We start from the raw sequence: 24,553 nt of genomic DNA, 5'->3' as shown, positions 1-24,553 counted from the left end.
TTGGTTCCGCCTCGACGTAGGTTTAACGAGGACAGCGTGATGGCGTCACTTCCTTCTTAGGGTGCCGCTTGCTCACCCCGCCCACAGAAGTGATTATTGTGTCCGATGGAGCAACGCGGTCCGGTTAAACACCCTCACAGGCCCCCACATCTGGATTAATTGTGAGGACGGAGGAGAGAGACAGGCGTGAAGCGTGTCTCAGTGGATTCTGGTCCGATTTACATCGGCTCAGGAGCGGGTTTGACCCGGTTTCCAGTGGGCTTGGATCGCCGGGAAAAACAGAAAGAAGGGAAAGTTTGCTTCATCTTTGCTCTCATGGTGAGACGCTTCTTCGCCCTTTGCTTCTTTTCTTCGCACTTCACTGTTAGGATTCTCTTTACATCTTCTCTGGAGTGTCCAGGTGTGCCCAACCTGTGCTCCGCGGACCGACCGGTGCGCTTTCTGTAGACTGCAGCTAATTGGCTGTCACACATTAAGGTGGGAGGGTAATGGGAAGTCTTAAAAAACTTAATTAGACAGCGAGTTAGTAATTTAATATACTACATGGGTACTAAACTACCAGGCAGCTATTTTTTCTTATTAAATTATTGTTGTAGTCATTTGCACAAAGCACTTGTTTTAAACTTTCTAATGTGCAAATCTGTCATATTCCTTTGTTATACAGATAGTAACATGAATATTTGGTTTTGGTTTTGGACTGCACCTCTTTGGGGCTGTTTGTTTGTTTTTTTTATCCCTGTATATGATATAAAAAATCATTAACAGAGAAAATAATCAACAGTCCAATTAATAATTACATGATTGTTACTTAGACCCTTCAATGTAGTAAAGGAGTTATTTAATTTTCCTTGAAACTTGTCTTAAAGGGTATAAGAATGTCATTTTAAGACTGGAATGAAACTTGATGATGATATAAAAAATACTTTATTAGATAGAAGTAATTTGTAGCTTTTTAACCCTTGAACTTATTCTTGGCGATAGTAGTAAAGAAACTCCCTTTTAACAGGAAGAAATTTCTATCAGAACCAGGCTCAGGGAGGAGTAGCCAACTGCTGTGACTAGCTGTGGCATGAATAGAAGGAGAAGAGAGATGAAACACACTATGGTAGACAGAAGATGCAATTTAATGACACAGAGCAGTAGTATATAAACACCAGGGGAGTGAAAAAAAGTTTGTGGAAAAGAAATGGAGCTCTATCAGCAAGCTTGGCCTTTAGAAGGAGAACTAAAGAATGGTTGAGGGTGACCTGATCCAGTTCTAACTATAAGCTTTATCAAAAAAAAAAACAAGTTTTAAGACTAATTTTAAAAGTGGAGAGTGTGTCTGGCTCTTGACCCCAAACTGGGAAACTCCACGTGAGAGTTTCCTTTCATCAGTTCAAAGATCTCTTTGAGCGTTGGGATGGGAATGTTGTTAAGGTTGACTTCAGTCAGGCTGAAAGGACCACACAATTTTAGAAGAGGAGAAGACTCTGTTAATGGGCACTTACAGTACTTGCCAGATCAAACTGCTGCAGACTGAGGAGGAGCACATTTTATTCTTCTACAAAAATAAAACGATTTACATGTTAGGTATTGTGTAGTTTGTTGTACCCTTTGTTTTTTAATGGGCTCTAAAATATATTTACCTTCATGATCAGTAAAGTGAAATTAATCAAATGCTCTAAATAATTTGAAAAATGAATGAAATCTCTAAACTTGATGTTAAATACTTATTTTCTTAAATCAAATTTTTGATTAGGAAAATTAGTTGAAAATGATCAAGTTAACTTTTCGAGATATGACTTCATCACCATTACTACGAGTCAAAATCTTCCTCATGGTTTTGAAAATCTATCGATTATTTGCAAAGTTCTGGGAGGGCAGCCTGTTCTGTCTGTTACTCTCAGAATGCAGGAAATTGGTTTGGATGTTCAGGGATCAGCCCGGAAATACCAGGTCTCATGCCTGGCATGTACTGGAAACTGCTGGAACACCAGTGTCACTGTCCACAGTGAAGTGGGTTTAATAGAGGGCCATACAATTCAAAAGCTTGACAAAACAAAACGCCACCCATCCAAGCAATCTGCGACAACCAGACAATATCGTGCGCTGTCCAGTTGATTAGCACATGATGGCCAACTCAGTTGCCTATGAAGCACAGAATGAACTGAGGACTAGATTACACCGTGTCACGACGCCTCCATTTAGATTCCATGATTCATACCCTTTAACTTTAATCTCAGGCCACAAGTGAGTGGATATAATGTAGGATAATGGAAAAATAAATTCCCGATTTGTTTTCATCATCAAAACATTTCTATACATTTCGATATATGTGTAAAATATTATTAACAAGATAATATGTAATCTATTTGCATGGTAATGGGGAAATCCTTTTCCATCAGGAGCTTAAAAAAAGTTTGCATTGTTATCGCTGAACATAAGACTTGGTGCCGATAAGCACATTAAAGAAATCAATTCACATTAGGGGAAGCTGGAAGTAGATTTCTTTTACAGAGTTGGATGGTGGTTATTAACAAACAATACTTACACTGTAAGTGCTGCATGAGATGAATTTAACAGGAAGATTAGGAAGGAAATCATTTTCTCAGGATTTGATTATATCTCTGTTGGCAGAATTCAAAAATAATAATGAATTCATTTTACATTACTGTTACATTTCAACAAAATAATCTAATATATAAGATAATGAAATATCATCCATCCATCCATCCATTTGCTTCTGCTTATCCTTTCCCGGGTCACGGGGCAATAAGATAATAAAAATAACACATAAAGAGGGCTCATTGTATTTTCTGTTGACTTCCAAAAGAGTAGCTGTCTACTTGAGCCTTCATGCATACTTTTGATCCTGTGTAGATTACAGAAGCTCCAAAATAAATGTAAATTTGTGCACCTAATTTTGTTTAAAGTAATTAAAGATGAATGCTGCATTATCATTCCATTACGCAAAAAGGACATTTCAAAGAAATCATCAAAAGCCACGAATTACATGACTTTCATGCCTATTATGAGCACATGAAATCTTCTGGTCACACCTTTACTTTTTCCTGTGAAAATCTATAAAGAAGGTGCAGAGTACATAGTTAGCAAAGTGTCCCCTAGAGACAAAATAACCACATCCATGGGAAACACTAGGTTGAAGTGAATAGGAATTATGGGTTGTGTCACGATCTGGTACAGGGATTCAAGCGCAGAGCGGTAAGGTATCTCCAAGGTGTGGTTTATTTACAGTGCAGTGCAATATATGTACAGTGAAGGGATCCAAAACTCCGGGGGGGGAAATCACAGGGTAACTCGCTCACGTCTTCTTCTCTCACACTCACACACTTTCCCGCAGCAGGGAGGTCGCAGGTCCGGGGGGGGGATCTGAAGCAGACGAGAAGGCAGGTCACCAACTAATCACAAGTCACGGATATGAAGCACAAGAGCTGTGAGAACACTAACGTTAGGGGTACAATCATCCAGCGACGAGAGGATCTGTGTTCCAGCCTCAAATAGTGCTCCCGGTGATGATGGGTGAGTGTTGTCAGGTGTGTGTGTGGGCCAAGGGCGGGAGCCCACAGTGAGCTCCGCCCAGGCAGAGAGGGAGAAAACAGCAACAGCAATTGTAGCCTTGTGGGGCCGACCGGGCAGGCACGGAGACCATGACAGTACCCCCCCCTCAACGGGAGCCTCCCGGTGACCCACCAGGCTTACCTGGATGCCTGCGGTGGAAGTCCCGGAGCATGGCACCATCCAGGACAGCAGCTCGAGGCACCCAGGAGCGTTCCTCTATCCCGTAGCCCTCCCAGTCAACCAGGTACTGAAAACCCCGACCCCGGCGCCGGGAGTCCATGATGCGGGTGATATTGTAGACCAGCTGACCATCCACGAGCCGGGGGGGCGGCGGGGCCCTGGAGGGAGGGCACAACGGGCTGGAGAGCACTGGCTTGACCTGAGACACATGAAAGACATTGTGAATGCGCATGTTGCGCGGCAGCTTGAGGCGGACAGACACAGGGTTCACAATGGCCTCAACGGGAAAAGGGCCAATAAACTGAGGAGACAGCTTCTTCGACTCAGTCCGTAGCGGCACAAAACGGGTAGCCAGCCATACTCGTTGACCGATGGTGCACACGGGGGCCGGTGACGGTCAGCGAGGGTCTTGTTCCGCTCCTTAGTACGGAGCAGGGCAGCCTGAGTCGCCCGCCAGGCACGACGGCACCCGCGGAGGTGAGCCTGTACAGAAGGAACGGAGTGCTCACCTTCGATGGCCGGGAGCAAAGGTGGTTGATAGCCCAGGGACGCTTCGAAGGGAGACTTGCCCGTGGCGGAGGATGTGTGGCTGTTGTGGGCGTATTCGATCCATGGAAGCTGTTCACTCCAGGTCGATTGGTTGTGCGAAGTGACACAGCGGAGGGCAGCTTCCAGCTCCTGGTTGGCCCGCTCCGATTGCCCGTTACTCTGTGGATGGAAACCGGAAGACAGACTGACCTTGGCCCCCAGTGCGGAGCAGAACTCCCTCCAAACACGGGACGTGAATTGCGGCCCCCTATCCGAGACGATGTCCTCGGGGATCCCGTGAAGACGGAACACATGGGAGGTGAGGAGCCGGGCCGTCTCCAAGGCCGAGGGGAGCTTCGGGAGGGCGACGAAGTGTGCAGCTTTGGAGAAACGATCGATAATGGTAAGTATGGCGGTGTTACCAGCGGAGGGCGGCAGGCCCGTGACAAAGTCCAAAGAAACATGGGACCATGGTCGAGCTGGTGTAGGGAGAGGCTGCAGAAGACCCGGTGGAGGGCGGTTCGAAAGCTTATTCCGGGCGCAGGTCGAACAGGCGGCTACATACTCCTTGGCATCCCTAGTCATAGCAGGCCACCAGAAGTAACGTCGGAGGAACGAGCAGGTGCGGAGGACCCCAGGATGGCATGAAAAGCGGGCGGTGTGAGCCCACTGGAGAACCTGAGAGCGGACGGCTGAAGGAACGAAGAGGCGACCAGGTGGACCAGTGCCAGGATCCGGTTCGGTCTCCTGCGCCTCTTGGATGAGCCCCTCGATCTCCCAGGAGATGGCTCCAATTACGCAGGCGGCCGGGAGGACAGGCTCAGGGTCCGAGTCCTCCCCAGTGATGGAGAATTGCCTGGACAGGGCGTCTGGCTTTACGTTCCGTGTTCCTGGCCTGTAGGTGATAGTGAAGTCAAAACGAGCGAAAAACAGTGCCCACCTGGCTTGCCGGGAATTGAGACGTCTAGCCGAGCGCAGGTACTCCAGATTCTTGTGATCCATCCAGACGATGAATGGTTGTGCTGCTCCCTCCAACCAATGTCTCCACTCCTCCAGGGCCAGCTTGACGGCCAGAAGCTCCCGGTCCCCGATGTCATAGTTACACTCTGCTGGGGAGAGACGGCGAGAATAAAAGGCACACGGGTGCAGCTTACCGTCCATCTGTTGAGACAGAACTGCCCCAACCCCGGAGTCCGACGCGTCCACTTCCACAACGAACTGCCGTGTAAGGTCCGGTTGCCGGAGTATGGGAGCGGTGGTGAACCTGTCCTTGAGCAGGGCGAAGGCTCGCTGAGCGGCAGAATCCCACTGGAAGGGAACCTTGGGAGAGGTGAGTTTAGTGAGAGGGAGAGCGATTCTGCTGAAATCACGAATGAACCGTCTGTAAAAGTTGGCGAATCCCAAAAAACGTTGCACTTGGCGGCGATCAGGAGGAGTAGGCCATTCCACCACAGCCCGCACTTTCTCCGGATCAGTCCGCAAGTCCCCCTTCTCGATAATGTGGCCCAGAAAACTCACTGACGCCACGTGGAAATCGCACTTCTCCCCCTTCACAAAGAGCCGGTTCTCCAGAAGGCGTAGCAGGACCTGCCGGACATGGACCTTGTGCTCCTCGAGTGTCTTAGAAAAGATCAAGATGTCATCCAAGTACACAAATACACAACGGTTAACAAAATCACGAAGGACATCATTAACCATCGCCTGAAACACTGCGGGGGCGTTAGTCAGCCCAAACGGCATCACGAGATACTCAAAGTGGCCCCGATGCGTATTGAACGCGGTCTTCCACTCATCCCCCTCCCTGATGCGCACCAGGTGGTAAGCGTTGCGCAGATCCAGCTTGGTAAAGACGGTCATGCCTTGAAGCAGTTCAAAGGCGGAGGAAAGCAACGGCAAAGGGTATTTGTTCTTAACAGTGATCTGATTAAGGCCCCGAAAGTCAATACACGGCCGCAGCGAACCATCCTTCTTATCCACGAAAAAAAACCCAGCCGCGACAGGGGAAGAGGAGGGGCGAATCAACCCTGCCGCCAGCGACTCCGAGATGTAACGCTCCATAGCATCCCTCTCAGGCCGGGAGAGGCTGTACAGGCGGCTAGACGGCAGCGGAGCTCCAGGAAGAAGATCGACGGCACAATCGTACGGGCGGTGCGGGGGAAGGGACCGCGCCCGATCCTTACAAAAAACATCCCGCAGATCATGATAAACCCGCGGAACCATCGAGAGGTCCGGGGCGTCCGACGGCGAGGCCGTGGGTGGGAGCGAAACGGGGGAAGCCGCAGCCCGGAGGCAGTTCATATGGCAGGCCACACTCCAACCTAGTACGGCACCCTTCTCCCAGTCGATATGCGGGTTGTGGAGGACAAGCCAGGGGTGACCCAGAACCAGCGGAGTGAGAGGAGCCTTAAACGAAAAAAAACAAATCCTTTCTGCGTGATTGCCAGAGAGAGATAATGAAAGGAATTCAGAAACATGAGTGATGTCAGGCAGGCGCTGGCCCGACAGTGCGTGAACGCGGAGGGGGCGTGACAGAGGCTCCAAGGCGATGTTCAGTTTGGCGGCGAGTGAGGTGTCAATAAAGTTCTGCTCAGCCCCAGAGTCAATGAGAACGGAGAGAGAATGAGAAACAGTCCGAACACGCAGAGTAGCCGGCAAAAGAAGCCTGGGGAGAGGGCTTTCACTCGACAGATCGCCCACCAGCACCCTCACGATCACTGGTGAGCGCGCCCTTTTGCCAGCGTTGGGCAGGAGGAGACAGAGTGGCCTTTACGGCTGCAATAAACGCACTCACCGGAGGCAAGACGGCGCTGGCACTCCGCGGGCGACAGCCGTGAGCGCCCAAGCTGCATGGGCTCTTCCCCATCCCCGGTGTCGGCGTCACACGACCCATGGGCTGCAGTAGGGGTCCCACAAAAGTCCAGCGGGGCATGCCCCGAACGCGCGCGTGCGCTCCGATGTGCGCGCACCTGATCGTCCACCCGCATACACAAAACCAGAAGCGCATCCAGGGAGGAAGGCAGTTCACGGAGCATTAGTTCATTCTTTATTTCCTCATTAATATTAGTGAGCAATGCACTTTTAAGGGCCTCTTCCCCCCATTTCGCCTGTTCAGCCAAGGTAGAAAAGTCAATAGAAAAATCAGCCATGCTGCGTTTACCTTGTTTAAGCGCAAGCAAGCGCTGGCCGGCGGTGGCAGTTGTGGCTTTCCTGTCAAACACACCTTTAAACTTAGTAAGAAAGTCAGAAAAGGTGATGTCCGGCTCCGCCTGAAGCGCAGCTTGAGCCCAGGTTAGAGCACGGTCCTGGAGTAACTGGACGATATAAGCGATTTTCGCACCATCAGTAAAAAAGGTTTGCGGTTGCTGGCGAAACTGAAGGGCACACTGAGTGAGAAAACCAGCACATTTATCAATCTCTCCCGTGAAAGCCCTGGGAGTAGGGAGGAATCTGTCAACGTGAACAGGTGGCGCGACACTTACAGCTGGAACTGGCGCCTCCAACGGAGGAGCGGCGACCAGAGGAGCGGCCGGTAGCGGTGTTAGCCGAGCCACGGCCTGTGTGAGGTTCGCGAGCTCTGCTCGAAGGTGAATGAACATCTGCTCGTGGCGTGCCAGCATCGCGGCCAAAGTGGCGAGGGTGGGAGTCGAGACCGCCGGGTCTGCTGAATCCATTTCCGTGGCTGGATGATTCTGTCACGATCTGGTACAGGGATTCAAGCGCAGAGCGGTAAGGTATCTCCAAGGTGTGGTTTATTTACAGTGCAGTGCAATATATGTACAGTGAAGGGATCCAAAACTCCGGGGGGGGAAATCACAGGGTAACTCGCTCACGTCTTCTTCTCTCACACTCACACACTTTCCCGCAGCAGGGAGGTCGCAGGTCCGGGGGGGGGATCTGAAGCAGACGAGAAGGCAGGTCACCAACTAATCACAAGTCACAGATATGAAGCACAAGAGCTGTGAGAACACTAACGTTAGGGGTACAATCATCCAGCGACGAGAGGATCTGTGTTCCAGCCTCAAATAGTGCTCCCGGTGATGATGGGTGAGTGTTGTCAGGTGTGTGTGTGGGCCAAGGGCGGGAGCCCACAGTGAGCTCCGCCCAGGCAGAGAGGGAAAAAACAGCAACAGCAATTGTAGCCTTGTGGGGCCGACCGGGCAGGCACGGAGACCATGACAGGTTGATCCATTAATTTTTCTACTGCTTATCCAGGTCAGGTCACATTGATTAGAAGTACTGAAAAATGTGATGTCATAATAAATAAATCTAGGCTTTATCACTCCAAACAGATTTCCTTTATAATCTCATCTTTTGGATAGCATTAAAGGTGTTAAATTTATCTCTGTGTTACCTACAAAAGGTCAGAAAAAGTCTGTTTCTGCTCCTGCTTTCTGTTAGGTGCTAATCTGTGCGGTAATAATTAGAGGCTCCCAGACAGCAGTCAGTGCCTTTGTCTGTCAGTTATTATGCAGTCAGTACTGCCTGTTCAGACAGTAACCAACAGAAGCAGGCAGACCAGTCGGACTGCTCGGTGATCTTCAGGCTGAACACACCTTCAGCCATTGCTGTAGTTTAGAGCAGGGCTGTAACTTCTGCTGAGGACGTTCGTGTGTTGTGATCACACACAGGAGGTTCTGGTTTCAGTTTAGATTTCTGTGAGGGTAGCGCTTCACATCATGGGCTGAGCTTTGGCATTATTGCAGGTGATTTAGAATATTATTATATTATATTTTAATATTACATGTAGAATAATATGCTTTAAAATTGTTGTTATTAAGTTTAAAACTTTTTATTAGATGTTTGCATTTTAAAAGAGAAAAAATCAGCTGAAGTAAAGCTGTGTGGGATTTAACTGTGTTACTCCTTGGTGGCAGAGTGGTGTGGTGGTTACCACTGTTGCCTCACAGTAAAGCCTAGATTATTCTTCTGTTGCTGATACTTCCTTGATGTCTGCTTGAGTTCCTCACACAGTCCAAAGAAAGGCATGTTAGGAAAACTGGAGATTCTGATTGGAACATTCTGAATGTGGATGGCTGATACTTTGTTGGCCCATTAGTGACTTGTCCAGGGTGCCTCTGATCCTCTGACAGCAATGATATACTCCAGCTGCTCTGGGACCCTGAAATGGAAAAGAGGCTGATGTGTGTTTGTACCTTACCACTTCAAAAACGGAGTAAATTTTAGTTTGATTTTGGCTACATTGAGATTTTCAAGCAGTGATTTACAACCAGTCAGACTTAGGACCACATTTTCTTATGTCTTTGGTTCACTGGATTATTTAATAGCTTTTACCAATCACATCACTCAGTGGAAAATAGCAAAGAATAGCCCTTTATTGTCGTTCTATATGTGCAGTGAAATTGTGGGTGCTCCACACCAACTGGCCAGGAATAATATATGAATAGTAAGACAGCAGGAATAAATAACAAACATGAAAAATATAGTGCATTGTCTACCAACTGGAAAGTTGGTGGTTCACTTCCTGGCTCTTCCAGTCTGCATGTTCAATCCTTGGCAAGATACTGAACCCCGAGTTACCCCCAGTGCATCCTTGTGTGTTAATGTTAGTCAGAGTGCTTAGATATCGATAAAAGTGCTTATATGAATATGTGTGTGAAGAGAGTGCAGTTAGTGCTCAGAGTAGAAAAACTCTGAAGGATTACTCTCTCAACTTTCTGTTTGGAGCTTGCATGTTTTTCTGTGGTAGGGTGGCTTCTCTCTGCCTTCCTCCCACTCTCCAAAGACATGCATGTGAAGTGAAATCGGGAGTCTAGATTGTGAATGTCAGTGTGCAGATGTCTGTCTCTGTGCGGTTGCCCTGGAACAGCTGGAATAAGCTCCAGTCTTCCCTTTTTATATTAATTAAAAAGTGGAAGAGGTTGGATGGATGGATGTTCTTGGGCTTCCTTCTTATAGAAACAACAAAGTCCCAGTTAATTGTGTTTTCTTCCTGCATAGCAGACATATTTTGATGGACACATATTTTCACTACAGGTAAATATCAAATTTGATTTCTCTTTAAAAGCATATCGACAATCTTCTTTGGCTTCAAAAGTAACAAATGGACCCAGATCATAATTAGCGGCTTAAACATTTACAGAAACATGTCTATGGCTTAGATAAGACAGTCAGTGTTGAGCCAGGCAAAATGATTAGTCGGTTTATCAATTAGTAGGTACCGGTAGTAAACTTGAAGTCTTCATGTTTAAATGATGTGTTTTATGACGTGTAATAGGTATAGAAGTTAAATGATTAATCAAGAAAATGATGGGCTGATTAAAAGCTGAGTTCTGGATCAGTACGGTTCTTACACTGTCCAGACACAACGTTAGAATACTGAGTCGGTTGGTCATAATGTTGGTGTACATTTGTATAATTAATATGAGTCACATGGAATTAAATCCCAGTTTTTAATCTGACTGAGCTGGTGGTGAGCATAAACCAAGAGTCCAAGTTTTACAAGAGATGGCACAAAATCTGCAGCCAGTTCTGTTTTTAAAGAGCAGATGATGAAACAGTTCCTCCTCCTCCCAAAACAAACATTTAACTTTGTGACTTCATGTCAGTAGCATGAAGTGGACTCTCCCTTTATAAACATGCAGTAGACTGTGATGACTTAAGTGCTGTAGGAGCTTCACACACAGGTCAGTTATCAGAGTTAATAGTAGAGCGGAAGCGAACATGTTCAGTGTGTGTCAAATGTGTGTCTCTATGTTTCGTTGTACTTGGTTTAATTTAATTTGCAGCCCTGCTGTGAGTTTAGAGTTACTTGGGTTTTCCATGCCAGACATGACTAAAGAGTTCTTTGCTGTTTAGATTTAAAAAATAAATACAAATGTGATTGTTTCTATTATTTATTATTTTTAAATTAAACAATCCACTTTGATGTTGTTTGATTCAACAAGTGTGAGCATGCTGAAACAGATATGTTGAATATTGTAAACCTCCTGGATACCAAAAACTGCTGTTCCTAATTATAAATAGGCTGCAACTAATGATTACTTTAGTAGTCGTCTAATCTGCTAATTTTCTTCGATTAGTCTATTAGTCAACGACTAGCCCTTATCTCTGCTTCCTGTGGGCGACCGTGGCTCAGGGGGTTGGGAATCGCATCTGTAACCGGAAGGTCGCTGGTTCAATCCCTGGGCTCTCTGTCCTGGTCGTTGTGTCCCTGGGCAGGACACTTTACCCTACTTGCCTACTGGTGTTGGCCTCGCTTCTGTCAGTCTGCCCCAGGGCAGCTGTGGCTACAACCGTAGCTTGCCTCCACCAGTGTGTGAATGTGAGAGTGAATGAATAGTGGCATTGTAAAGCACTTTGGGTGCCTTGAAAAGCGCTATATAAATCCAATCCATTATAAACCTCCTGTTCTAAGCTGCAGTACTTCGCTCGTTGTCATGACTTCAGCAGTTTGAGAGGTGCACAAGCCTCTTTTCGGGACAAACACCTTTGCTTAATGCTAGTAAAAAAGAACAAAACAGAATTAATCACAGGAAGGCTAACATAAACATTACTGTACAAACATGACCCATTCAGAGTCGACATCACAGCTGGTTTTAAATGGCATTTTAAATGCTCGTGCACTGCAGTACTGCTGTCATGGAGGGAAGGCTCTGCTTTGCTAAATCACTGATTATGGTGACAAATGGTGATAAACAGCTGTCTCCATCCATCCATCAATTGATGTCACTTCCGGACCACCGTCTTTCAAACCACTCTCGGTGTATCTTGGCGACTTCTAAGGTTTTTCTCGATTTACTAAATCTTAAGTGGTTTTTGAAATTTGTAATTCCTGCTTGACACCCTTTTCAACTCTAATGGTACAACCGCTGCTAACCAACACACCCTGAAGCCTCCTGACTTGGTTCGTCTGCTACCAAGCCTAGCCTGGGTAGCCTTGTTTTTAGCCTGTCTGTCAGCTGTTTGCTGCCCTCAAGCCATGGCTGTCTGTCATTGCCTACCGGCATGCTCACGGTTACAAGAGGCTATCCAGCGACTGAAATAGGCTCTTAGGTAGAGGGAGGAGCTTATCATGGAGTTTTCAAGGAAAGCACCTGGTTTCCCTACACGTCTTCTGCAGTGGGAAATTGGCAGCTACTCTGCAGTGCTCGGTCCCAGCAGCTCATTGTGTTGACACACACCCCTGGTCCAGTTCGGCCAACTCTGGAGAAGAGCCAGCCATCTCAGCAGATCTCCTGGCTCTGGCTGATGAGATGTGTCTTATCCTCAGGACGATGCCAAAATCCCAAGTTTGCTCTATGTCCTGCAACTCAGAGCCATGGGTTTTAGTAAAGGGTAACAAGGGTATCTGGTGACACCCATTCCATCTATACCCAGAGGCTATTCAACTGGTGAACAAATTTTACACACTGGAAAATGTGGATGCACCATGCTTTCAAGTGCGGGACGGCCTGAGTGGCCATCTGGTCCAGAGTGGGATAATGCTTCTGCCTCCCAGCTACCGGAGATGTCCCTCAGACCGGCGACACTGGGGACTGTTTGGACTCAGCAGATGGGATTGCTGCCCAATGGGGATGCTGCTCTTTCACTGACTGGCTGTCACAGGTGTGTCCCCACCTGGGCTTCCTCGCCACCACTCCTCCTGGCTGCCTGGCTTGAGCACAGACCCTAAGTCATCTCCCTCGTCCAGAAGCCGGGCATCTGCGTTTAACTCTGCCAGTTACTGCTACTGCTGCTGCTGCTGCTACTACTGCCCCCAAAGCTGCATTTTGGCGCTCACATGCAGTCATGCCTCAGAGCTGCCCATCATCTTCCACCTTTTCAAGGCCGCGTCTACCTACGGTGCCCGTTGTTGGCATCTCAATGGTTTATCGCGTGGCAGTGTGTGGTGGCTGTAGCTTTTGCTGTCCAGAGGCCTGTGTGAAAGATATAACTCTGACCGCTGTCTGGTTGGTATGGCTGATTATGCGCTTATATGTCTGTATGTTGTAACATGTGAAGCACTTTGTAACTGTTTGAAAAGTACTATGTAAATGAAGTTGCTATTATTATCAAGAGGCCCATGTCTCCTGGATTTGTGAAGCACCTCACAAACCCACAGACATCGGCTATCTGAATAGGAATCCTATTCAGATATCCACACCATATCAACCTGTTCCTTTTGACGTGGAAAAGTAGTGGCTCTACTCTGAGCCCTGAATGATCAAACTCCTCACCTTATATCTAACGGGGAGCCCAGACATCCTGGGAAGGAAGCTTATTTTCCAATTGTGACCATAGGTGAGGGTGGGGATGTAGATTGACTGGTAGCTTCACTTTCATACTCAGTTCTCTCTTTTGCCACTGTGGACCAGTAAAAAATCCACAGATAAGTGGTGCAGCATTTGCAAATTGGTTCTTTTTTGTTCTAGTCTTTGCAGCTGGGGGGCTAGTCATGTTCAGGTAAACACTCGACTCTGTGGTGCCCACCATGTTGAAGCGTTTGGACAGGATCCGGTTCAGGGGACGGCGGGATGAGTTCCTGGATCTGGCTGAGTCGCCCAACACATCCGACACAGAATGCAGCGAGGAGATTGTGATTAAACCTCGCGCCTCTGTCAGAGAGACAGAGGAGGTGAGGGAGGCAGAGGTGGAGCCGCAGGGTGATGCTCAGGTGCAGAAGCACACAGAGAAAATCAGTATTTTTACTTTTTTTAATGTTATGTTGCTTATTATGTTTTCTTCTGCTCTTTCTAAGGCTGGTCCAGGATCTTTTTCTGCAGCTCTGGATGACAGGACAGATTTAAATGAGGTTAAAGGTCACTTAGAAATTGCCTTGTTGGAGAAGCACTATTTGCGTGAGTATTCCGTGAATTTTATCTTCATATGTCAAGTTTTATTTTGAAAGATAACCAATGAACTTTAGCTCAGCAAGGTCAGATTTACGTAGACGAAGCAGACCAGGTGCCAGGTTTTTTGTCAGGTCTCTTTCTTCTCACTCAAATCAGTTAAAATTATTTTGTCAGAATCGCATTCAAACAAGTGTCATTCAAGTCTTTCATCCATAAGCTTTGTAGAAACTGATGAGTCGACATCACAGCTTCAGTTGTCAGTTCATTGTAAGCGTCAAACATCCCCCAGTACAGTCCCGATAGCGCTCTGTAATCAGTCAATATTTGGCCTTTTATGTAACACACACACAGAGCTATTAATAACCCTGCTGACCGCATTTGACACGCATGCAGAGAGATTTTGGTGAATAAGCCATTTGTGCCCGCATCCTCAAAAAATACTAATCGTATTAATAGGAATAAAATAAAGTTTGTCACCTACGTTGTCATGCTCCAGTTTCACTATTATAAGTTTAGCACTTTTAACTTCCAGTGTTTGTCTGTTTCAGAGGAGGAGCTGAGAAAACTTAAAGAGGAGTCCAATGTGGATTCGCTGAAACAGGAGTTAGAAAAGGAGCGCTGCAGACGCATCGAGCTGGAACAGAAAATCAACGATGCCCTGAGATCCAGGCTAGTTGTATATATATATTTTCAGATTTTCATATATAAAGGGAGCCCGTATATGCACTTTGAGTCCACTAAAGGTGATTTTAGTGTTTCATAATCAGTTTTTATCTTGCACTGCGTCCCTCACGTCTTCTTCTGTCTAAAACAAGCCATTGTAATATTTCCCATTTAAAACCAACTTTTAAGACATTTTCCCCTGATTGGATGTCAGTGTTTAAACATCACTTGGGTGGGGCTGCTGTCCTCACAGCCAGAGCTGTGATGAACATGTCAGATAGGTCTGGTCTTTTTGGTACAATACAAACCCACATGTAGAAGAAGAAAACGGTCTGAACCCTGAGCTTTCGGCTCATGTACCAAAAATCATTATTTGAAACATATTTCTATTTATAAAGTATGTAAAATTTGAGACTAATTCAATTTGCTGAGCTGGACTCAAAGCGGCTTGCTCCTATGCTTTATGCTGGACTGACACGACACAGTTTCTACCTCTTGCAGACTTGAAGACTCACCATCTCAGACACCTAAAGCTCCGTCTGCTCCTTCAGCTGCTGGCAGTGGTATGGCTGATCTATGCTCTTTCACTTTTTGCAGATGTTCCATCTTTTCACCTTTGTTTGACGTGAAAAGAAACAGAATTAATTGAATGGTCCTTTAATTATTATCACAATTGCCTTGTTTCCCCCCTCAGACAAACAGAAGGAGACTCTGGTTGACACCTTATTGAAATGGCTTTATGATCGATTTGGTGTTTATATCGAAGACTTCCGCTTCCAACCAGAGGAGACGACAGTGGAGACGGAGGAACCACTGAGTGCCAAAAGGTCAGAAAACATTCTGAAACTGTCTGTGACAGACTTCTGTGTGTTAGCAGAACTGTAACGGTAGAAAACTGAAAACTGACATTGTTTGAACTGACATTTTTATTATATATTAACTTAAAAAATTACATCTTTAAACACTCACACAGACACACACACACACACACACTGCAGTGCTGAGCTTTTCAAGAACTTATCACCTAATCCACACAGTTTTTCCAGCCATGCAAACACATCTGAAGCATTTTATATTTGTAATTGTAAAACTGCAACCGTAACAATAAAGCTACGGAAAAGTATGAAAATCGGATCAGGTCTGCTGTGGAGTTATTATAGCCACATGGGTTTTCACTGTGTTCTTTATCGTGTTATCTTTTTTATAATCACAGGTTGACTGAAAACATGAGACGGCTCAGTAAGTTTGCTTGTTTTTTTTTTACCAAATGTAATATGCAACATTGTTTGAAGACAGTGAGCTGCACTGCTGGGTATAGTGTGCAATAGTACTACAGTAACAGCTCATGTATTTGCTATAAACAGAAGCATGAGCAAGTGAAACAGTGAAGGGCCAAGAATAGATCGTTGTGGGATACGGTAAAATAGTTCATTAGATCATATGCAATAAGTAGACAATATTGTACGTCCCACAGAACATCATTACGTTAAATATAAAAATTTAACTGAAGAGATTAGATTCAAGGGGTTAAAACTATTGCATTAACTGATTAGGCAGCAGTGTAGTCATTGATAGAGTCATTTCATTTTCAGTAGCTCGAGGATAATGGAACATTTGCATAGATATACCCTGTTGTTATTTCATAACTATGTAAGAAGTTAAAACGTTTAAATTCAAGGGAATTCTCAAAATGTGCTCCACAGAGCAAATAAGGAAACAGAAGGGGACATTTAGTATGTGATAGTCATTAATGAGTTTGGGTTTGAGACAGACTGCATCTCCTTGTTAGCCACGCATCCCATTCACATCTCCTGGACATCAGATATACTAAACCCAAGCCAAATGCATAAACATTCAAATAAGTTTATGCATTTATAGAGCTGATGTTTTCTTTGTCATGATTAAGTCAGCTGATGTCAGTTTGTCTACTTTCCAGAACGAGGATTTAGACCCGTTACCAATTTCATGAGGAACCTTTCTGCCTTATCCAGCTGGTACTCCATCTATACATCAGCCATTGCCTTCATTGTGAGTTCACACACACACACACACACACACACACACACACACACACACACACACACACACACACACACACACACACACACAGAGTTCAGGTGGTCAACAGTCAATTCTTTTAAACATGGATTGGATCCACCAGTCACAACAGATATAACACAAGTAGACAGACTGATTCAAAACTAAATGTGTTTACACCTATGTGATCTCCACAGGTCTACGTGTATGTGGCGTGGAATGGATGGGTCATCCCCATGTTCCTGTTCCTCGCCATTCTCCGCCTGTCCTTGAATTACCTCATTGCCAAGTTAGTGTAACCTTTGCTCTCTCTAAGTTAGTCACACCGCTTTTATCAGAACCAGAGAAAAGGCAACAGTTTTAAACCAGGTCAAGGTTCAGTACCAAGTCAGTGTAGGTAAGGTTTATCAGGAATACTTGTTCCCTTGTCTGTGGTGTTTTTGTTTTTTTAACTTGTTGGACAAATATGTTATTTACTTTTAGAGTTACTAAAAAAATGGCTTCAGTAGATTCTCCAATTTAAGACGCATGTATTCGTGCCGTGGCAAATCTAGTGCAAATTCAGTAGTTAGCATCTTTTTACATACTTTTTTTTTCTTATCTTATCAGTGTATTCATATGTCAGGGTCATGAATTATGTGTTAAGTGAACAGTTGGCTCTTAAAGTCAACAGACTGACCATTGTAAGAATCTGAAATCGTTAAAGTGCCAGTCGCTTGATGATCAGATGACTGGATCAGAGCTGTTCAATATGAGCAAAAGTTTACTGCAGAATTTTGTTGAATATCTGATTACAGTGGTCCGATGAGGGACCCTTAAATGTGTCTTGATACAACAAGACACATTTAAGGGCATACAAGGCAATGAAGTTCATTATATTTATTATATAGCTCATATTTTCTCATGATTCCTGCTCTTAGAGGCTGGAGGATCCAGTGGAGCATTGTACCTGAAGTTTCAGAGCCAGTGGTGAGAAATCTCTCTTTATTCTGGCCTCCTCATATTCATTACTAAATATTTTATTATGAAATGACTCGCATAAAACTGTCCTGATGTCCCAAATGGAAACTGTTAAGTTCTTTAAAACAGATATTCGGGATTCTCATTTTGTTTTTTCAGGAGCCTCCTAAGGAAGACCTGACTGTGTCTGAGAAGTTCCAGCTGGTCCTGGATGTCGCTCAGAAAGCTCAGGTGAAATGTGATGGACAGTGAGAGGTCTAAGGTCACAAGTGGTTCTTTTTGACATATTTAATTATTATTGTTATGTCCTTACAGAATCTGTTTGGAAGGATGGCCAACATCCTGGAGAAAATAAAGAAGTAAGCTTTTCTACACACAGTTTCATGTTTCAGCTCAGAAAGAACCGGTGTTCCATTTACAATGCTTCTTTATGTGTGTGTGTGTGTGTGTGTGTGTGTGTGTGTGTGTGTGTGTGTGTGTGTGTGTGTGTGCAGTCTGTTCATGTGGGTTCAGCCGGAGCTGACTCAAAAGCTGTACGTTGGTCTGTGGTTGGCCTTCATCTCCTCATGCCTGCTCCCGTACAAACTGCTGGGATTCATCATAGGTAAAATAAATAAGTAAAAAGTTGATCACCTTCTCTCACTCGATTTCCCCCCTTATTGAAATTTAAATCACTTGTTCTCAGTAAATATCAGAATTAAAGAATATATATCATCCACTAAAGGAATGGATGAGAAAAGATATTCTGTCTATGCACATGTCTAAAAACACGACAGCTATGTGAGCGCTGAACATTAATGTTATGTCCAAAGTTTGGCTCCAGTCATACCTTCATAAATTCACTGAATATAGGGCTGCAGCTAATATTAAGCTTTTTTGATTGCTTTTTGATGAGCTCCTTGGGGACAAGGTGACATTATTTGAAAGTTCAGAACTTTCATAATCTAACGATATATAATTACAACAGCAAATAGTCCCCTTCAAAGATCATGACACAATTGGAAACACTGAGTGTGGTTAGGAGATGGTGTGCAGTAGGCAACACATATGGTGCCCACTCACTAGCAGAGAATACACTGAAATATTAGCTGTGCTATTCACACATCAGCACAATCCAACATCACACAAAGGGTGTAAGGGTGCATCAGATATCTGTGTTCACATGTGCACTATAAAAGGTGAGGAATCCAGTACACTTGTGAAAACAGCTATATATAACAGGCCAGATGTTCCTGTGAATCTTCTTGATTACTGCCTGTTAAAAAGGCATGCAGACCTGTGATAAAGATTTCAAACAAGTGTCTATTAAGTCCAACAATGTAGATGAATGCTCATTTTGAAGGAACCTTATAGTTTTGATGGAAATGAACGTTTCTGCTGGGGATGGGTGGGATGGCTGTGGTGAGTCCCTTTAGGGGTCATCACAGCAGATTGTGTGCCTCTGTCCTCTCCTGTCTCTAGCATCCTTTTTAGCCACAGCACCATTCTGCATTTCCTCCTTCAATACATCCATGAATCTTCTTCTTCTTCCTCTTTGCATCTTGCTTAGCAGCTTCATATTCAACTTTTTTTTGTCCAGTATATGCACTATAAAAGATTTTTACTCTTTAATCCTCAGGTGTATACGCAGGTATCAAGTTCTTCATCATTGACTTCATCTTTAAGAGTTGTCCCAAGCTGAGGCAGCGCTATGACACCCCCTACATCATCTGGACAAATTTACCCACCGACCTGCAGCTGAAAGAGCGCAGCAACACTATGCTGGGCCGACGAGTGAGTCCAAACTCCTGCATACATCTACACACGGAGCTCAGAGATCTCAGCACCGGGCTGATGTTAGTCTGTGTCAGTTACATGACGTAAAGGAACAAACCCTGCAGTAGTGAGATCATAGGCTGGAAAAACCAGCACAGACTGGATCAGCTTGTTACTGGTTCTTACTGGTCTGGTTGTATTTTTCTCTCCCAGCTGTCTGAATCTGAACAGGTAGGATTGTGCGCTGAGTGTGTGTGTGTGTGTGTGTGTGTTATATTTACAATCACAGTGTAGAGGCCCATAGTGTGTGCTGTGGTGAGAGTTGTGATCAGATATTTTGACTGACATCACTGGCTGTAACCAATCAGCTGCTGAAGTGTTGGTCTATCTGGTTAAAATCCTCTTAGGGTGGGACGTCCCGAATCGTAACACTACACCTGGCGTACTAGTCAGATTTTCCCACTTTATATTCAGATGACCCTGTGACCTTTCCTTTAGCTTCACCCTTTTAACAAATGTAGATCTGGCACAAATGTTGTGATTTACCTCCAAGTAAGATCTAATGCCAAAGTTCAGGTAAGAATGAATAAAGTTTTGTTGTCTTCTTTTTCTAAGTGTAAAATAGTTACTACATCCCATAAAATGAGAGATTAGATTTAAACCTAAATCAGAAAACAATGTATGTCAACCAGCCTCAATATTAAAAGCAGTGGCAGGTGAAATAATGATTGATCATCTTGTTAACTGCTTAACAAACACCAAGTCACCAGCAAAGCTCACTGGGGGAGGGTTAGCATTTTGGAGTATTTAAGCCACGTGCTAAAGAAAGTTGAAGATGTTACATTTCAAATCCAGAGTATTTAAACTGTTATAGATCCTCTGTTAGAGCATTTCTACTTGGCAAAACAAATTAGGTAAATATTCCACCCCCCAAAATTTAACCCCAGACAGGCTGTGGATGACCTGGTAGATGTTAAGAGGTTAAAATGTGCTGTTCAGCTGAGTTGTGACCTTCCCATGGGCGCTCTGCTTACGCTTCTGACACGACCAAATCCTCTGGCAGCATCTCATGCTCCAACTTATCACAGCTGGGGTTTTTTAACTAGATCCTAAAAATGTTAGACAGGGGTTTTTAATGTTGCTGACGGATGTATCCTACCCAGTGTTAACAGACACAGTTAATGTTTGTTCCCAACTAATGTCTTGAGCTTCACGTACACTGAGTTTCAGCCTACCTTCCAGCATACCTGAGTACATTTTTGGGGGGAGTATGGGTGATGCAGCAGCTTAAAACATTTAAAAGCTCTGGTCCTGTGTGATGATTACAGTAAAGGTCAGTGGAAGGTTTCCTGCTGTAAAGAACAGCAGATTAGATATTTATGCTTGCATGTCAAAGATACTGATACCTCTGCGAGAAGCTAATATCTAACTGGACAATTTATGGTTAAGTTCTTCGATTTGGCAGAATTTTCATTCAGATTCAATTCAGAGCCTTCAATTTTCTGTTTTTGAGTGGAAACGTGCTCGTTTTACCTCCAGGCTGAACTGAAGTATCCTTATAAAAAATTTGTAGCAGTATTGGAGGACCGCATCAGGTGAGCTGAAACACATTCCAGTGAAAAAGATCGTGTACCAGGACTGCTCTGAGACTGAGTAAAAAGCAGGCAGTGTCCAAAGAAAAATCTGAAAAGAACTGTTGCTCAAGACCAATTTAAAAGCTACAAGAAAGTCTGTCTTACTAGAAGAAAAATGTAAAGTAAGGAATGATTTTGCACTGGATTATACATCTGACTGCGGGGATGCTTCAGACACTGCTACTTGTAGTGATTAGCAAATTGTGTACCTGCTTCTGTCTACCTGCTCAGGTGATAGCTGCTGGGGGCCGAGGCAGCCTCACCGCAGCAGCTCCTGTGGGTGTCAGTCGGGATGAGGATGGAGGGCGATACTACAGCACCAAGAGAGGAGCTTTTCATGAGGTGTTTAACCTGCCAGAGAGTGAGCGCCCTCTGACAGGTGAGAAAGGAACTACAGGAGAAAATGAATTAATAGATGAATCCTTCCAACTCAGTCTGAAGTGTTGGCCCATCATTCTTTGTGGGTCTTATAATATGCAGTAGATTCAGAAAGGATTCACACCCTTCAGTTTTTGCACATATTATTATTTTATTGTAAATTTAAACAGATAAATTTGACGTTTATGTACACTCTACTTGAAAAGGACAAAAAATTGTTTTACAGATGCATAAAAGAATCTAAAACGGAATTATCTATTTGCTAATGCAGTTTAATAGAAAGGACTTTAGATGTCGACTGTTTTCTTACCAGTAATATTTTAATTGTAATGATTGTTTCAGTGTGTGAGACTGGCTGGCGCTGCTGCCTCATCAACAGAGACAGGAAGACACCAACAGACTACATCCGCAACGGAGTGCTTTATGTCACCGAGAAGTAAGTCATCTGACAGAATGAGCAGAGAGACACTGTGTCACATCTGTTCATCACACAGAATGTTTCCTCCTATAAGTTTGGCACCTGTAGTAATAAGCAGAGCGAGCGATAACATGTTGAGTACGTCATTTATTTGTCCCGCATTTGTTTTCTGACATCGCGCAGCCTCTGCAGCATTTTTGGTTCTGTCTTTGTATGAACATTCAAACAGTAAACTTGCGTTTACTAAAGTATTTCATATGACACTTTTACATTTATACATAAAGTTTGAAAGCCTAAGGTTGCTTTACCTGAAAAGTTAAAGGTTAAAAAGATTATTAGCCAAAGGCTTCGGTAAATAGGTGACAAGTAAACTTCTGTTTGAAAATGATCTCAGGGGAAAGGGCTTCAGAGTGTAGGAGTACCAACACTGAAGGGTCTCTCCCCGAACAACGACGGTTTGGTGTGAGAGATGCAGGATAATAAAGACCATAAATAATGAACAGTAGTTACTTCAGACTTCTGAGAAGAAAATAAACTGCCAGGGTGTCTGATGAAAGAGCTGGGCTATTCTTATGTTTGGCTTATCGGGTATGCAAGTTTCCATTAGGGTGTGTTGCTGATCCTCGGTGGATGGGTGCCATAAATGTTCTGAGTGCTTATAATCTCTTATAATCACCATTGCAGAGCGTTGTAGGAGCGGGAGGTAACAGAGTCTCTGCTGTCTTTACAGTTACCTGTGTTTCGAGAGCTCCAGCTCCAGGTCCGGGTCCTCAAAGAGGAACAAAGTCATCAAACTGCTCGACATTACTGACATCCAGAAGGTAAGTGTTCACTTTAGAAATATTGTTGATGCTTCCCAGGTTTATAATATTCAGTTAGATTACTTTGTGATGTCATTTCCTGATTAGCTTGTGTTTTTGAAGCCACTGTAACTAGCCTGTGTAAACATTTGAGTGTCTTTGATTAGATTAAATTGTTAATTAATTAATTTAAAAAAAAAGAAAGCAGACATGTCATTTCACTACACTGCAGTGTTAGTTCTTAGAAAAGTCTTAATGGAGTAAAAACCTGAAACAAAAAGTGCTGCAGGTACTGAAGCTGCTTTTGTTTTCATTTATTCAGGAAACAGTCTTTTACTTTCTAACATCAGATATTTAAAACCTTTCTAACGTGTCTGCTCTTCTTGCACATGTGTTTCCCTTGCATTGGTCTGAATTTGCTCTGATCTGCTCTGTTGTTCCTCACAGTACAAAGTTTTGTCAGTGCTGCCTGGGTCTGGGATGGGGATCTCCATTGCGACACCATCCACCCAAAAAGTAAGAGCTCAGTTCAGAATAGCAAAGAAACTAAAATTGTTTTTACTCATTTAGAAGAAGCATTTCACAGATGTAAGAATACACTCTGACAAGTAAAAGTACCACTAATAAGTATGAGAAGTGATGTACTCTAAATACTTTAACAGATTTCTATACAGTATGCATTTGTTACACTGATGTGTAACAAGTGTGGCTCTGTTTTCTTTTTGTGTTGAGCCTGGTTCTAATGTTCCTCTGTTCTCTTGCAGCCTATGGTCTTCGGCGCAATGATGCACAGAGATGAGGCATTTGAAGCCATCTACACTCAGTACACGAAGATCATTACTAAGGCTACAGCTATCAACCCTGAGACATAGTAAGACCTTTGCGATGGCTGCCTTAAACACAAGCACCTGAAGGTTCTTAGATGGCTGCTGACTTCAGTTTGAGCTGCTGGTCTTCCCCCATCAGTCACCCATGAAAGTAATTCAGTGATAGTATTTTAGTGATTGATTTTAAATCAGCTGATTCCAACTAATCACTGATTTTTTTTTTGTCAGAATCAGACAGTCTGTTATTAATCACTGTTTCTGATAACAAATTAACAATACCATCCACAAATGAGAGCACTTTACATCCTCTCTAAGGGTTAGTTTACTGAAAAAAACATTTACAAGAATTGCGTCTCTGTTTTTTCATCTCTGATAAACATCTCAGCATTTCACGTGCGCAGACTTGATATTAAATTAAAAGCCTCTTGATAGCTCAAAGGGTTCAATCCCTCCCATAGTTTTTAGGCTTTTATTGTGAAAAATCTACTGGACGTTTTTGGTTCACATAGTAAAAGCCCGTAGAAGAAGAAGTTTTATAAAGCTTACTTTTACTCCCACAGCTACTTTTACCTGCAGTTTATTGGTTCAGGTTTGTCACATGACCGATTGCAGGCTTTAGTTTACTTTAGTAGCAGCAAATTAAACTGGAAACTTAACTACATTTTGTTTTTGTGCTAAAGAAAATTGAATAATAATTTAATTCGCTAGTCAATTAATAAGAACAGTTATTCTCTGCCTGCAGCTTTCCCAATATATTAATTTCTTGCTTTTCTGTGTCTTTATCGATGTAATCTGAACATTTTCAGGCTTTGAACTGTTAATCAGACAAAACACAATGTTTAAAAAAAATGACACTGTGCACTCTTGAGAAACTGGACTGGATGTATTTTACTGTTTTCTAATGACTATACAGTTAATCTTAGTGGTAGACTTAATTTGGCCTTTACTCACAACCAAACATATTAATCTGACTTATAAACACTGACTGATGTTAGTCTGTCTGCAGGCAAATTATGAAGGG

At 44.0% G+C, this 24,553-nt stretch overlaps 1 protein-coding gene across 1 annotated transcript; it reads left to right on the top strand.

The window, feature by feature from the left end:
* The first annotated feature begins 112 nt into the window (after nt 1-112).
* LOC146628359 (GRAM domain-containing protein 4-like) lies at nt 113-23,691 on the top strand. Its single transcript, XM_085357773.1, has 19 exons — nt 113-318; nt 13,641-13,882; nt 13,967-14,066; nt 14,609-14,729; nt 15,225-15,286; nt 15,418-15,550; nt 15,937-15,962; nt 16,660-16,751; nt 16,958-17,049; nt 17,681-17,729; nt 17,880-17,951; nt 18,036-18,079; nt 18,215-18,324; nt 19,339-19,493; nt 21,341-21,488; nt 21,830-21,923; nt 22,636-22,726; nt 23,153-23,221; nt 23,470-23,691. The coding sequence occupies exons 2-19, from the start codon at nt 13,700-13,702 to the stop codon at nt 23,575-23,577; spliced, it is 1,749 nt and encodes a 582-aa protein (XP_085213899.1). The 5' UTR covers nt 113-318; nt 13,641-13,699; the 3' UTR covers nt 23,578-23,691.
* The last annotated feature ends 862 nt before the right edge of the window (nt 23,692-24,553 follow it).

The sequence above is a fragment of the Diplotaxodon limnothrissa genome, linkage group LG7, assembly GCF_057381915.1.
Source record: "Diplotaxodon limnothrissa isolate DT_005_m linkage group LG7, D_limnothrissa_male_GT1.1, whole genome shotgun sequence".
Classification (NCBI taxonomy): domain Eukaryota; kingdom Metazoa; phylum Chordata; class Actinopteri; order Cichliformes; family Cichlidae; genus Diplotaxodon; species Diplotaxodon limnothrissa.
This window is presented reverse-complemented; position numbering and strand designations above follow the sequence as displayed.

What these genes read in the sequence shown, in the direction of transcription:
- LOC146628359 (XM_085357773.1), top strand. Translation starts at nt 13,700, where the DNA reads ATGTTGAAGCGTTTGGACAGGATCCGGTTCAGGGGACGGCGGGATGAG. An exon ending in TGAAAACATGAGACGGCTCA is followed by an intron (nt 15,963 to 16,659) that starts GTAAGTTTGCTT and finishes TCTACTTTCCAG; the next exon opens with AACGAGGATTTAGACCCGTT. An exon ending in CGACACCATCCACCCAAAAA is followed by an intron (nt 23,222 to 23,469) that starts GTAAGAGCTCAG and finishes GTTCTCTTGCAG; the next exon opens with CCTATGGTCTTCGGCGCAAT.